Below are 16,547 nucleotides of genomic sequence, written 5' to 3'. Positions count from 1 at the left end.
TTTGTAGCTCTTCGTCAGAAGCACACTTTTTGTAAGTAGTTAACTGTCCTCTCTAAGTTTAGCTGGTATTTAGACCGAATGGATTTGACAAATGTGATTTGTTGATGATATGACATTGGCCTAAGTCTCGTCTTGCGCTGCACAGAATATCGGATCTCACAATGATTGTAAAAGTGTTTAACATCACCAGTATCACATCCTTATGATATATATCTTGTCAAAAGTGCAATGTGACTGCAGAAGAGACTGGTTGGAATGTCTGACTGAAATACGGGACAAATTTGTTGATAAAATGCAGGACAATGCATGTGTAAGAAGATGGCACCGATAGAGATGGCAGCTTCACTTCCAGTCCTTAGGAAACTGTGCAGTATTTTGTTTTTTTATCTATTACTTATTACATTGTTAGCCCCAAACTTTAAGTGTTATTACATACAACTGGGAAGAACTATTGGATATCAGAGAGACGTCAACTTACCAGCACAACCTCCACTACAACATAGAATATGACTTTCCCAAAGCGGATCCTTTGTCTGCACCTCCCAGGGCATTTGAACTGATTCCAGAGGCCGACCCAAAACAACGCCGCCGGAGGAGAGGGTGCCGGAGCGGTCTTCTAGTGAGGCTTCGGAAGCGCACACACCACCCACCGCTCCCGAGTATATTACTCGCTAATGTCCGGTCCCTAGTTAACAAAGTCTACGAAATCTGGGCAAGAGTTGCTTTCCAAAGAGATATCTGGGATTGTAACATACTCTGTTTCCCAGAAACATGGCTAGCTGGGGACATGCTGTCAGAGTCCATACAGCCAAACCATATATCCTGAGGCTGCATTTATTGTAGCTGGGGATTTTAACAAAGCTAATTTGAGAACAAGGCTACCTAAATTCTATCAGCATATCGATTGCTGTACATGAGCGAGTAACACGCTCGACCATTGCTACTCTAACTTCCGCGATGCATACAAGGCCCTCCCCCGCCCTGCTTTTGGCAAATCTGACCATGACTCCATCTTGTTGCTTCCCTATTGGACCTATTGGATTCCACGCTTCAAGATTGCTTCGATCACGTGGACTGGGATATGTTCCGGTTAGCCTCAGATAATAACATTGATGTATACGCTGACTCGGTGAGCGAGTTTATAAGGAAGTGTATAGGAGATGTTATACCCACTGTGACTATTTAAACCTTCCCTAACCAGAAACCGTGGATTGATGGCAGCAAAGCTGAAAGAACGTACCACCGCATTTAATCATGGCAAGGCAACTGGAAATATGACCAAATACAAACAGTGTAGTTATTCATTCTGTAAGGCGATCAAACAAGCAAAGTGTCAGCATAGAGACAAAGTGGAGTCGCAATTAAACGACTCAAACACGAGACGTATGTGGCAGGGTCTACAGACAATTACGGATTACAAAAAGAAAACCAGCCCCGTCACGGACATCAACGTCTTGCTTCCAGACAAATTAAACAACTTCTTTGCATGCTTTGAGGACAATACAGTGCCACCGATGTGGCCCACTACTAAAGACTGTCGGCTCTCTTTCTCTGTGGCCGATGTGAGTAAAATATTTAAACGTGTTAACCCTTGCAAGGCTGCCGGCCCAGACGGCATCCCTAGCTGCATCCTCAGAGCATGCGCAGACCAGCTGGCTGGTGTGCTTACGGACATATTCAATAAATCCCTATCCCAGTCTGCTGTCCCCACATGCTTCAAGATGGCCAACATTGTTCCTGTTCCCAAGAAAGCTAAGGTAACTGAACTAAATGTATATCGCCCTGTAGCACTCACTTCTGTCATCATGAAGTGCTTTGAGAGACTAGTCAAGGATCATATCACCTCCATCCTACCTGTCACCCAAGACCCACTTCAATTTGCTTACCGCCCCAATAGGTCCACTTACGATGCAATCGCCATCACACTGCACACTGCCCTATCCCATCTGGACAAGAGGGATACCTATGTAACAATGCTGTTTATTGACTACAGCTCAGCATTCAACACCATTGTACCCTCCAAACGCATCATTAAGCTTGAGGCCCTGGGTCTCGTCCCTGCCCTGTGCAACTTGGTCCTGGACATCCTGACAGGCCGCCCCTAGGTGGTGAAGGTAGGAAACAACATCTCCACTCTGCTGATCCTCAACACTGGGGTCCCGCAAGGCTGCATTCTCAGCCCCTTCTGTACTCCATGTTCACCCACGACTGCATGGCCATGCATGCCTCCAAATCAATCATCAAGTTTGCAGACGACACAACAGTGGTAGGCTTGATTACCAACAACAATGAGACAGCCTACAGGGAGAAGGTGAAGGCACTTGGAGTGTGGTGTCAGGAAAATAACCTCTCACTCAATGTCAGCAAAACAAAAGAGATGATCGTGGACTTCAGGAAACAGCAAGGGGAGCACCCCCCTATCCACATCGAAGGGACAGCAGTGGAGAAGGCGGAAAGTTTTAAGTTCCTCGTGTTCATATCACCGACAAACTGAAATGGTCCACACACACAGACATTGTGGTGAAGAAGGCTCAACAGCGCCTCTTCAACCTCAGGAGGCTGAAAAATTGTGGCTTGTCACCGGAAACCCTCACTAACTTTTACAGGTGCACAATTGAGAGCATCCTGTTGGACTGTATCACTGCCTGGTACGGCAACTGCACCGCCCACAACCTCAACGCTCTCCAGAGGGTGGTGCAGTCTGTACAACGCATCACTGGGGGCAAACTACCTGCCCTCTAGGACACCTACAACACCCGATGTCACAGGAAAGCAAAAAAGATCATCAAGGACAATAACCACTCAAGCCACTGCCTATTCACCCCGCTTCTATCCAGAAGGCGAGGTCAGTACCGGTGCATCAAAGCTGGGTCAGAGAGATTGAAAAACAGCTTCTCTCTCAAGGCCATCAGATTGTTAAACAGTCACCACTAGCACAGAGAGGTGGCTGCCTACCTACAACCTTGATATCATTGGCCACTTGAATAAATGGAACACTTGTCACTTTAATAATGCCACTATAAGAATGTTTACATATCGCGCATTACACATCTCATATTTATATAATGTATACTGTATCCTTCACTATCTATTGCATCTTAGCTGCTCTGTCACTGCTCAGCCATATATTTTATATTTATATATTCTTATCCCATTCCTTTACTAGATTGTGTGTATTAGGTTTTGTTGTGGAATTGCTAGATATTACCTGTTAGATACCTCTGCACTGTCGGATCTAGAAGCATAAGCATTTCGCTACACTCGCAATAACATCTGCTAACCATGTGTATGTAAAATATTTAGCTTGTCCATTCCCAGCACACATCTCCGTAGTGCTGTTGGAGAGACGCATTGCTGCGGCGCTCCACCAACATCCTGTCCAAAAAAAACCCTCTAACACAAATAATGTAGCATATAGCCAACTGTTGCCACAAAGTTGGAAGCACAGAATTGTCTAGAATGTCATTGTATGCTGTAGTGTTATGATTTCCCTTCACTGGAACTAAGGGGCCTAGCCCGAACCATGAAAAACAGCCCAGACCATTATTCCTCCTCCACCAAACTTTACAGTTGGCACTATGCATTGGGGCAGGTAGCGTTCTCCTGGCATCCACCAAACCCAGACTCGTCTGTCGGACTGCCAGATGGTGACGCGTGATTCATCACTCCAAAGTCCAATGGCGGCAAGCTTTACACCACTCCAGCCGATGCTTGGCATTGTGCGTAATGATCTTAAGCCTGTGTGTGTTGCTCAGCCATGGAAACCCATTTCATGAAGCTCCCGACGAAAAGTTGTGCTGACGTTGCTTCCAAAAACAGTTTGGAATTCAGTAGTAAGTGTTGCAACTGAGGAGAGACGATTTTTATGCGCTTCAGCACTCAATGATCCCATTCTGTGAGTTTGTGCGGCCTACCACTTCGCGGCTGAGCCGTTGTTGCTCCTAGATGTTTCCACTTCACAATAACAGAACTTACAGTTGACCAGGGCAGCTCTAGCAGGGCAGAAATGTGATGAACTGACTTGTTGGAAAGGTGGTATCCTATGATGGTGTCTTTCTACTGCCAATGTTTGTCTATGGAGATTGCATGACTGTTTGCTCTATTTTATACACCTGTCAGCAACGGGTGTGACTGAAATAGCCAAATCTACTCATTTGAATTGGTGTCAACATACTTTTGTGTATATATAGTGTAACTAGAATATTAGCAATATTATAATTAAATCACAATGGATTTATTTTTGAATGAAGCAGCTGCTTGTTAGCTGTTGAGAGTCGCTGGAGTAGCTAGCTAGCTATGTTGTGCTAAATGGCGATGTTAACCTTTTAGCAAATGTTAGCTAGCAAGTGTACTGGCAATGGCAGTATGGGAAAATTATTCAGTGAATGGAATTACTTCATCATCTTGTTAGATAGCTAGCTTGGTTAAGCATTTAGTTTTGTGTACATTGTGCTGCACTTATCACCCCATTCATTTCATATAAAGTGTGTGTGACTGCCTAGCCCAGTTATCAATCTAACATTAACTAGCTAGCTAACTAATGAGCAGGTGCACATTATTAAACTGAACCTAACAAAAAATCAGTCCTCAAGCACAAATCTCCTTAGCTAGAGGTAAAAGATTGCTCTAGAAGAAATGTTTTGTGCAGCTTTATTGTTTTTGATACAGTTGCTATAACAATTCTGATGGAAAGGTGGTGGATTATACCAGGAAAAGTTTGGTTGTCACTATTTACCACAGCCACAAAGTAAAAATGTCCTATATCGTAAAATAATCATGGGTGGGTTAGCTATAATTTTGACTTTGTGGATGTGGCAACTAGTGACAACCAAAAAGTTTCCTCTCTTTTCCTTTTTCTTGTCAGTTCTGTCTGCTCCCCCACATTAAGTTTGTGCTCTCTGATTGGCTCAAAGTCAAGTTCTAGGCCACAAGTCGAAATGGCAGGTTCTTTGATACCAGGTCAGTTAACAGCAGGGCAGTATTTTGTTCTAGCAAGGGAAGGAACGGCTTCCTACTGTGCTAAATGCCGATGGGCAGTCCGATTTCTCAGCGTGTGTGTACCACTAGTCACTCTAACTCAGATGTCATTAACTTGGCATAAATCATGGCAAAATGTGTAGAATTGCAGGAAATTTGCTTCAAAACTGCAAACACTAACCCTAACCAACCAACTCCCACTTAGGGCCCCCAAAAGGCTAGAGTAGGCCCTGGATATAGCCTGTGGTAGAAAGAGTATGTGGCCTTTTTTGTAGCATACTGGCTGGAGATAAAATATATGACAATGTAATGAGACTGACACTTTTTAAAGCATGCATGTTTCTCCGATCAAATAGCCTAACCTAATTGGTGCCCAATCAAATAAGAAATGCACTGACATGTTAACAAACACAATATCCTAAAAACAGGACAGATCAAAGTAAAATGGACAATCAGGCTACTCACAACTGCTGTCCAGGAGTTTCACCCCATGGGCTAAATTGTCATGATCAGTGGTTTCAGTTTGTATCTGTACATTTTTTTCAAGCTAGCGAAAAAAAAAATACTTGTGCATTCCAACTGTGTAAACACGTTGATTCTCATTGCAAATAGGTTCAGGATAACTCCTGATAAAGCTGGGTAGATGATATTCAGAGCTTAAATAGTCAAATTGATTAGTCACAGGAATCAGGACTAATAAGGCCAATGCAACTGCCTGTTTTACAAACGGTTGGCCTACCACATGGATGGGCATTCATAAAATTCCAATGCGGCAGCACTGTAGGCTACACCCCAGGAAGCACGGCCAATGTCTTTTGGACATCTTTTTTTTGGCTCTGACCAGATGTATTTTTTTATGTTTTACAAACGGTAGGCCTACCACATGGATGGATGGTAGGCCTACCGTCAATGTCTGGAAAATAAGTATTTTCAACTTTAATTCAGAACTGAAAATTAACTTGATTTCAACGTCCGATAAAGACATCTTTTAACCTTTTTATTCAGAACCTAAAATGAACCAAAATTCAATGTATGGAAAATACTGTTTTCGATATCTTTTCAAGTTAATTTTGTTTACTGAGACTGTTGTAGATTTGCGTGGGTAGAGGAGTGTGGCAAAAAAAAAAGATCCCATAAGGCAGCTTAACGGCAAGGACCGGACTTGCTATACCGAACAATACTTTCAATATGGAATATGACTTCATGTTTAAATTACAGTATGTGTATTTAGCTTTTAAGGCAGTAATTGCTGCACCAATTACTGCAGCACAAATAACAACAATCTCCTGAGGTATCTCTTCGAATTTCCAGTTTAGCCACTACTGTGAGTGAGAACTGAACACACACACACACACACACACACACACACACACACACACACACACACACACACACACACACACAATCTGATAGTGAGGTAATCATACTCCACACATGTTCCATGTCTAGATTTGTGACCCCTTGTGGGCTTGATTGACACTTGGAGACCTTGATTTGATTCTTCTGTCTATCTTTGACAGTGCAAACCAAGTTGCCTTGAGGCTCGACCTCTCTGTTTATCTCTAAGAGCTTAGAACTTTTCACATAGGCAAACAAACTGTCCAACAATGGATGAATAGGTCTTGTTAGGTTAGACACACATCATGCCAACAGATGCTCTGTCCTTAGATATTGGTTATTTTAGTGGTTCTCATGCATTTATTTCCAACAACATATTCATTGATGCTTTGCTCTTCACGATAAGCCTATGTCAGATGTTTTGACGTGTGTCCTTGATGCATCACCAAAGGAATTAATCCAAAAATAATTACCCACCCACCTGCACAAGCTGCTTCATGTGTAAAGCAACCTACTTATCGGGTAGTGTTGGCGACCTGAGCGGTACTTCCCAGGTGTCTGCATGACAGGTTACTTCAAAAGGTGGATTTACAGTGCAACACTTTGTCTACATTGCCAAACAGCGAACCATCATCTTCAAGTTCACCAACTCGCTACTGGGATACCATCCCAGTGCAGGCACCAGGAGCCAGCCTTAACATATTCAAGTTCCCTCCACCTGCCATATCTCATCTTATTTTATTCTCCCTGTATTCATCTCCTTAGGATACCAAGGGCACTAATGGCTGTTCCTCTTATGTGGGAGACATTAAAATGTCAGTGTCATTAATGTAGTCTACACTGGCACATTCATGTATTTGACATCGAGCCACCTAGAAGGCCAAGTATTGCATAGGGTATACTAGTGTTGCCAATGGCCATATTATTATAATAAACCGCAGAGCTGAGAGCTGTCATCAACTTGCACTGGAAATATATTTAGAATTGTCCAAGAAGGCGAGGTGGGTGGGCATAATGCTTATGTATGACAGCATCTATGAATTGTTGTGGCTCACAAAAGGTTTTCAGGCACAAATATGCAACTGTATGGTTGCCTAGGCGTTCACCGTATAATTTATTCATGAGCTATAAAAAGTCTAGAAAGGTAAACAAACAGTGGTGATGTGTAAATTGCATTTTTGAATTCATTTCTATGCAGAGCCTCCACCCTCCCACCCACACAAACATGAACACAGACACATACTCTTGCGGTGGAGGGACCTGAGAGGTGTTTGTCAGCAGAGTAAATCAGAAGCTTTATCTATACTCACCCTGTGCTTGAATACAAGGTGCGACACATAAACACAAAATAACGTATTGCAGCACCCACCACAAAACCCACTCCCTAAAAACTCAAGATAAGACAAAACCCTGCAAGATTACACAGCACTTCACCAACCAACCTACCACAGATAGTCACATACCATTATTCACACACCGCCTCCCACTACTCTCAGCCGGAGACAAAACCCTATACGCTTACTCCGTCAGACTGCATTACAGCCTCAGAAACAGGGGGACCAAAAGGGGCGTGACAAGTATAGAGGGAGCAGATGAGGCGGGGGGCGGGGGGGAACTCATTTAAACGTTACACTGCCCAGATTCTTTTTAGTTCAGCAGGTGTGCTCTCTCTTCACTGGCTCCCAGGCCTCCCGGTGGTCACCACATGCCAATTAAATTCCATTACTCAAGAGGAATCTCACACCGCCACAAATGAATTGCAGAGTGCCTAGAGGAACAAAAGAAGGAAAGAATAGAAAGGCATACTCTAATCTTTAGTGTAATGTTACTGCCTCAGGCATCTACAAAGCCCTTACTCTAAACCTCCCCATTGGTTGGTGGCTGGGATCATTTTGAGAAATGCACCATGCACCCCATTTCAGTAAATCCAGTTTTACGCAAGGTACCCGTACTAATTTATTGTGTGCAATATGCTCACATTTACATATATTTTATGGTGATTGAAGTGTATGCGTATTGTTTGCATATTACATTTATATTGAGAAAAGGATGCAGTGGATTCTTTCAGCAGGTTACCAACAATATGGTCTGCGAAATGTCACAAGTTTCCATACATTTAATCATGTATTCCTCACACATGCAGTTTACCCTTGAAACGTTCTGCAATAAGCTCAGGACAGTAACATCTATTTAAAGTTGACTGCTCTGAAAACTTCCTTGATTTTCTCATGCCAAACAATCTGTGAACGTCAGAGACACGGAATGCAATAAAATGGTACCAACATGTAGAGGGTTGGGCAGTTCCATTTCCTTGATGATTTGAAGATGGATGATGTCTAAGAGTGTCCAGGTTCATATATCTCACTTTCTGTTCACATGAAATAAGAGGCCATTGATGGATATCAGTGAGAAAGGTAATCGATGAGAAAAAAGCACACAATCAAACGGTGGCTGGGGACATTGATGGAGTTTCATGACAGATCCGGAAGTGTTGAAGGATTCGATAAGCACCTGGGCCTCTCTTAACTCTCCTGTCCTCAAAAGCTTTGCGATCAATCTCCCTGCTCTAATTTAAGAGTAGCAGGAATTGGATGGATAAAGTGGTTGGTGGTTAAATCTGTAGAGCTGGGGCCCCAGGGGTCTGTAGCTAGAATTATTTCAATACTTCCTTTCCTTGTGTCCTTTCCCTCACAGCCACTGATCAGACAGGATTACGGAGGTGAGTGTCGTATGGTGGAGGCCTATCCAGTCCTGTCTGCAATCAGTGGTCATGGAGGGAGTTACGACTACTGGGACTCATCAACTGTCCCTTACCTGTACCTACAGAGAGCTATACATCCATCAGCTTTGCAATCATTATCCATTTTAACATGGTAAGATTAAATTCAGTTCATGAACTGGAACCTCCCTCATTGAAATGTATGGTCTCTTCCCAATACATTTAATGCGCTGAACTATTGACCCCGAAGTCTATTTACTGAAGCCATCCCTCTCCCACAACCCTCTCTGCCTCCTTGTCTCCCTCAGAGCACCCCAGGCCTATCTTTATCAGTGCAAGGCCAGATGCATCCTGGGTGGTTTAAGCCATCCATTATCAACACAAGGCCAGGTGCTTTGTGGGATGGCAGAACAGAGGTCTCCCAGGAAGCTGATTGGGTCTTGTTCCAGTGGGGAAGGAGAAGCCTGGCCGATAGCAAAGAGGCACAAGGGACAGAAGGCCAGCACTGTAACTTATGGCAATGTGATGACCTGCATGAGAGGCACACACTATTAGCTAGCTATGTGGCTATTTCTCGACTACACCATTCTGCAGGAAAGAAAAAAATATTTGGGAATAATAGTACTTAGACAAAAAGTGTGTCAAGGGAATGTTGTTTATGCTCTTTGTTTCAGTGACTATATGTTGACCCAGCAACTTCCATACACATGTTGTTGGAAACAGGTTGGTGTGGGCAGAAATATGTATTATGAACATACAACAATCCCTACACTATACAGACCACGGTAGTGGTGTAAGCCTTGGAGAGTGTACACAGTATTCAATAGTCAATTGCTTTGAAGTTTCTGGACAATAATTGAACCAACAGAGACATAGACTGTTCCTGAAAATGCCCCACAGAAGAAGTTTTCTGCAAGGTATCATCACCATTCAATTTCTGCTTGAGAAAACAAATGCATTGACATTTTGATCCTGATCTTTGATAATGCTCTTATGACCTAAAAAAGTAAATGCCGATTTGTTAATGGTAAAGCGAATATGTAGAATGAACTACAAGATCTTTAATTTTGGTAAATCTATTTTATTTAGGGAAATCCCATTGAGGCCAAAGCCTCTTCTACAAGGGATGCCTGTACACAATCATACAAATTCACAATATTTACAATTCCAATGCAATAAAAACACAATATTTACAAGCAATTTAAGAAAAGTAACTTAGAAAACATGATCATTCCTCAGTAAAAAAAAAGTAATCAACTAGCCGTCTGAACTGCCCTACCCGCACCAATTCATGCAACTTTAGAGAGTTCTGGAGATCATTCCACAAGCAAGGTGCAAAAAAACTAAACACAGATCTACCTAACTCAGTGAAGACCAAATGGATCTCCAGAGTTAGCCATTGCTGTGATCTGGTCTAGTGACTCGTATGCCTGTAATTTAACAATGAAGCAAGGTATGGTGGAAGTTTGCACAAGAGGGCTTTATAAACAAAAAGAGAGCAGTGCATTACGAGACTTAAGAGAAGGCCATGCTACTTTCTGATACAGTGATGTGTACTGAACCTATCGCCCGTTACAAAGTATAGTGTGCAATGATAAACTACGTCCGTTGGCTTCAAAAGAGTGGCAGCTGCATTCATATCGACGATATTGCCATACTCTAAAGCCGGAATGACCGTCGACTGAATGATTTGTTTTCTGCTATTTAACAAAAGGCATGTCTTATTCCTCTAAAAGAAGGCCATTTTTTTATTCTTAACTAACTCATCAATATGCTTTTTGAAAGATACCCTGATATTTATAACAATGTGGGCACCATTTTCTTTTAAAAATAACCTATACTTAGTTTTGAATTAAGTACCAGTTTCAGTTCAACAAAGGCTTTCTGCAAAGCAGAAAGGGCAGATTGTAGTTATGAAAGAGCCTTGTCAGTAGCCTATAATCTAAAGATAATTTGCTCTGGAGAATGACCTTTTATAATGTTTTTCAAGTACATGTACCATGCTGCCATGGATACAGAGGCAGAGAATCATGTGTGGTTAGGCTTTTCTACAGGGCTACAAAATGTATACTATTTTCCAATAGATGAGTATACCGTATTTGCTGTGATACTCTCTTAAGATAACTATATTATGGCACACAGTCATTAGAAGAGACAATAGTGTAGGTCTACCTTAGGGGACAAGATAGTACAGGTACAAAAACATTGGAAAGGGGAGGATGGAGAACAAACACCTGGATTGTTCTCCATCCTCCCCAGATTCAGAATATATACTTTTCAGAATCATGGCACGCTTTGTTTAAGAGCTATTGGAGATTGAAATACAAAATCTTATAATATTTTTATGAATTAAAAAAAGGTGTTGATTGTTTTCCATCCTCCCCAGATTCAGAATATATAATGTTCATAGTCATGGCATGTGTGGTTCAATAGCTATTGGCGAGAGAAAACCGAATATCCAGTGTAAAACAAATTTTAGCTCGATGTTTAAAACATGGTCCAGCTATAGCAAGTGGAAAATATTCCCAATACCTTGCTGAGTGAAAATTGGCAAAGGTTTCAGTCATTAACTCAAACTAGCATCATCAAAGCAACTTTGTAACAGACCCGCTGGTGTTTTCAAATCTGTGCTCATCATCAGCTGTCTCACAGACGGACAGAGAGCAGACAAAATGAACCGTTAGAACATGCATTTGTCTGCTGAATTACACTTTTATTCTGTATCACTCAACTCTCAGTTATACAGACTCTTGTTAAAAATAAGAGGGATAAAGATAGGCCTATTTGTATTGTTGGTGTGTTGCTGTAGTCGTGGATGGATCAGATGAACAGATAGGCCTAGAACGTAAACAAAGAAGCATCATAAGTAGGCTACCTGGAGAAATCTGACCTGCAATTTGTAAACAAAGCTGTTGTACTTTGAAGTGACACAAATGGCAACTTAATTAATTTTCACTTTCATGAAAATATACTTTTGTTTATCATACTACAGTCATCAACACTTAAGAAAACATTTTTATCACTTTAAAATGGCCATACATCAATAATTTCAAAGCTCACTACATTATATTGCACAATTCATAGAGGGTTAACACTGGACTATATTTAGTAACTTCCTTTGAAGATTGCGACTAAATAGTTGTTTGGTAGTCTAAATTCAGTGTACTTGTCATTAACTGCCATTTCCAGATAGTCAGACTCTTCCCACACGCCAACAAATTTATCTCAGCTTCAGAAGCATCTGCATTCACCAAATATGGTGTGGTTATCCTTAGATATATTCTCCAGTCTTGCCCAGAGGGAATTGTTAGTATGTTGTACATTTTTATTCTAGTTAACATTTTCTTTGGAAAAATGCAGCAAAAATGAATTTTCCATGCATAACTTGAGTATTTTACAGATAGAAACATTTAATAATATTTATGCACAAACTGCTATTGTCCAGGAGTGTCTTAACAAATTAAAACCAAAATATTTAGGCTGTCTTCATCCAGAATACAGAAAAATGGATTTTCATGATATGCAAATATGCACCTTTTTTATGAGTTATCACTGAATTTTCAAGAAAAATAGTAATACAAAAAAGTGTTATTTGTGTCTAAATTCAACTGGTATAAATTGATTGTAATATGATTAAAGTGGGAAAAATATGCAATTAGAGTGTGATGCCTGGCCTTAAAAACTTGTACTCCAGTGTGCTAAATCAGGGTCACAGTGTTTATTGGTAGTCTTAAACAACTCTACTTTGAAACAAAAGTATACACATCACACACATGGTTATGGGCTTAAAACAAAAAGAAGACACCTGTACCATGTCAGATATAGAGTTGAAATGTATTACATTTTGAGTTTGCATCCCAATATTACACTTTATATACATCACAGAAGACTGAAATATAACAAAACCGTTAACATAACACTGGATTTTCGTTGTTTAATTTTTTAAAATATTAATTATGAAATTCTAAACAATATTAATAACGTTCCACCCATGAGGCCACTAGAGGGCGATTTGGTCATTTGACTGCAGGAAAGTGGTACAGCAACCCTCATAGTGTCTTGATATGTTTCATAAAGGTGTTTTGAATGCATGTAGGCTATATTCAAATGATACCGATTAATTTTTCCCTCATAGCTTATTCCTGCACTCCCCATGTTTTTATGTTATGCATTCTAAGGCATGTGCATAATGCATGCATGCACTCAATCTGGAAAGGGACATTAATTAAATGGAACTAGCTAGGCTGCAACACCACATTCACATTCCCAAATTATCATCGATGCATGGGAGGAATCAAAGTCTTTGTGCGAAATGTGAGAGGTAGTCATGGGTCTAACGGAATCATGTCCCCCGATATGCCCTCAACCGAAAACAGCCTGTGGAATTGCCCGGAGATAAAACACTAATGGCTGTGACGTCACGTAGAGAGCTCAGTGAAAGTCGCTCGTGAAGCCGCGGGTTAGAACGGGGGCAAGCCCGAGAGGTATTGGTATATTGAACAGTATAGTGACGCCGCAGTGTCTCCACGAGCTGCCCATCATTAATTGCACAAGTTATCCGGGTATTTGCATTACATGGTACTGGACCTGATGCTCAGCGTAGTCTGTGAGCAGTGAGCTCCTATTTGATGTGGTTTCATCTTGACTTCTTATCCATCAGTTTTGGGAATATTGTGAAACACAATGGAAAGAGTCGAAATGGGCACAAGACGAAGAGAGATCTAACTTGGAGACAGCGAAGATGGACGTTTCCCAAACCGGCAGCCACTGTCTAGTTAGTGATATATCTCATGCGGAAAATATCGAGACAAATTTCATTTTACGCAATTGCTGCAAAGTGTTCCTGTGGCGCAGCCGTCTCATATCATACTAGCCATCCCGGAGAGTGGGAATCACAGAGTCACTGCGCTCCAAGCTCAGAGAAGAATTTGCGGTGAGAGCAGATTAAATTAAAGTGAGAAAATGCCTCACTTCAAATGATGTGATGGTCTAACGAATTGAACTTTTCTCTCCACTATAGGCTATCTGAAGAACGAAAGGGTTGCATTAATTTGGAATTGAAGGGATCATATAAATTATCTGTCATGGATTGTGCCTATTTTGTATTTTACTTTGAATTTAAGCCAGCGGAGTAGCCTTAGGGAATCAACTCACTTTTCTTTGAAACACTGCTGCATTGGATCAGAATGGATTTGTCATTGTAGCCAACTGCTCCTCCTGAAGACCGCGCGCTCCGTCCGGAATTTCAGACTTTTTTTCCCTCAACGATGCAGCTCCTTCGACTAGCGTGGGCTTTAACCGGAGCCGCAGTCTGCTGTTTTGTTATCCTCCTCATTCACTCACACGTTCTAAAAGAAGGTAATTCCTTATCCATCGCTCTTCTTGGCTGTGTAGACCACTATTCTGAAAGACATGTTTTATTTCACAAGCCTATGGCAATCTGTTAAAATACCATAGCCTATATTTATTCATGCATTCATGAGTAACGTTAGCCTGCCTACATGCGGGGTGAAGAGGATTGGTGGTCTGTGCTTCAACTGTAAGACGCCTTAATGTCCCATAAAATACTGATTTGAATAATTCATATATTTGTAAGGTGTAGTTTAATAAAATATCTCAACATGTATTATTACATTAAATAGCATGCCTGGTGCAGAGAGAGATATAGAGCAGTGTGTTGGGAGCAAGAATAGAGAGGTCTTTTGTTAAATTATTTATTTCGTTATTCTTCGATAGATGGCACCAGAGTCACACTGAAGGACAATGTCAGGGTCAATTGTAATTACATGTTAGCATAATTATTTATTGTGACTAAGACGTACATTACTCGGTTCGATGTTGCAACTGACATTCACACTTGAATAGAATGGCATCCACATGTTTTGGCGTTTTGAAAAGGTCTCTTCTAATCACATATTTACAGACACAGTGGTTGCACACACTTCATGAACTTAATTTTGATTTACAATAAAATGTGTGTCCACTAATATGTGAATGCAATTGTGACAGAAAAGAATGACATTAAAATGAATGTCATGGGGAGAGTTGTTGCAGGCAAGTCAAACACACAATAAACTCTCCTTCCTGGGTGGGTAGTCCACTGCTTTGTGAGAGGTGCCTGTAATGGGTGACGCGGCATGTCTCTTTCTCCTGCAAGTGGGCTTTGTGGCAATATATGGCACAACCATTTCTAATCCCACTTCGCCCCGTGTTCCTTCCGGATCTTGGTGAGAAAGGCTGTTGAGAAAGCGCCATTGTGAAAAGTAATTGCTCTCCTATACCGGCCGTATATGTGACCAAGTGATTAAGTGCGAGTTCACAACTTTGTTATGAGATTAGATACATTTTTTCATAAGCTTTATTGGAATGGACAAGGGTGTATACATACTGAAGCTGTGAGAGTTATTGAATATGGCTGCGTTTGCATTGAGTAGATGCAGTAAGACATGCTCCCATTTTCCAAAGCTGGTGGGATGTGGGCCATCATATTTCTCGCTAAATTGAGGTCAAATGCTGGTTTCACACACATTGTGCCCTAGTGTGGGATCTCTTCCTTAGTATTGTTTCATCTCAGATTGTATTTTATTTGATTGTGTACAACAGTATAATTTCACTCATAAAAAAAATACCCCATATGGAAAAATCACATGATTTCACGTGACATTTCCACATATTTTGCACATGTGAAATCATGTAAAACCATGTGTTTTTGGGTAACTTCACATGTGATGATATTTCACATGAAGTTTCACATGTGGATTTTCACGTGATCGCATAACCTTTCACATGTGGGTTCAAATTGTCACGAGATTGTACAGGTGAAGTGTAACGTGACGTGTTCCAAAAACACGTTTTCATATGATTTCACATGTGAAATGTCACAAAGTGTACCAAAAACAAGTTTTCATATGATTTCACATGTGAAATGTCACAAAGTGTACCAAAAACAAGTTTTCATATGATTTCACATGTGAAATGTCACAAAGTGTACCAAAAACACGTTTTCATATGATTTCACATGTGAAATGTCACAAAGTGTACCAAAAACAAGTTTTCACCTGTCGTGTGAAATCATGTGATTTTCCACATGTCAAATCATGTGGTTCAATATGTGACATGAAACTACACTGTTAGCCATTGCGGTTAATTTTGCAGAAAATGTGTAATTTTACTGTACATTTCCACAGTAATAGTGTTTTGCTATATACACTACCCTTCAAAAGTTTGGGGTCACTTAGAAATGTCCTTGTTTTTGAAAGAAAAGCTATTTTTTGTCCATTTAAAATAACATCAAATTGATTAGAAATACAGTGTAGGCCTTGTTAATGTTGTAAATGACTATTGTAGCTGGAAACGGCAGATGGCCCATTATCAGCAACCATCACTCCTGTGTTCCAATGGCACGTTGTGTTAGCTAATCAAATTGTATCATTTTAAATGGCTAATTGATCATTAGAAAACCCCTTTGCAATTACGTTAGCACAGCTGAAAACTGTTGTCCTGATTTAAAGAA

General features: G+C 40.9%; 1 protein-coding gene across 4 annotated transcripts in view; it reads left to right on the top strand.

The window, feature by feature from the left end:
- The window catches only part of LOC115192752 (chemokine-like protein TAFA-5), a 193,065-nt gene that overhangs the window by 40,450 nt on the left and 136,068 nt on the right, over nucleotides 1-16,547 (top strand). Inside the window, exon 1 of one of the 4 annotated variants that reach the window (XM_029751570.1) lies at nucleotides 13,467-14,392. The exons of the other annotated variants lie outside the window; for them this stretch is intronic. Coding sequence (XP_029607430.1) covers nucleotides 14,302-14,392 — 91 coding nt within the window. The 5' untranslated portion in view covers nucleotides 13,467-14,301. Of the gene's footprint in view, nucleotides 1-13,466; nucleotides 14,393-16,547 lie in introns of those variants that run through there. 4 annotated transcript variants of the gene reach the window in all.

Source organism: Salmo trutta, chromosome 4 (genome assembly GCF_901001165.1).
Source record: "Salmo trutta chromosome 4, fSalTru1.1, whole genome shotgun sequence".
NCBI lineage: Eukaryota > Metazoa > Chordata > Actinopteri > Salmoniformes > Salmonidae > Salmo > Salmo trutta.
Note: the sequence above shows the minus strand (reverse complement) of the source record. Positions and strands in the feature narration are given on the sequence as shown.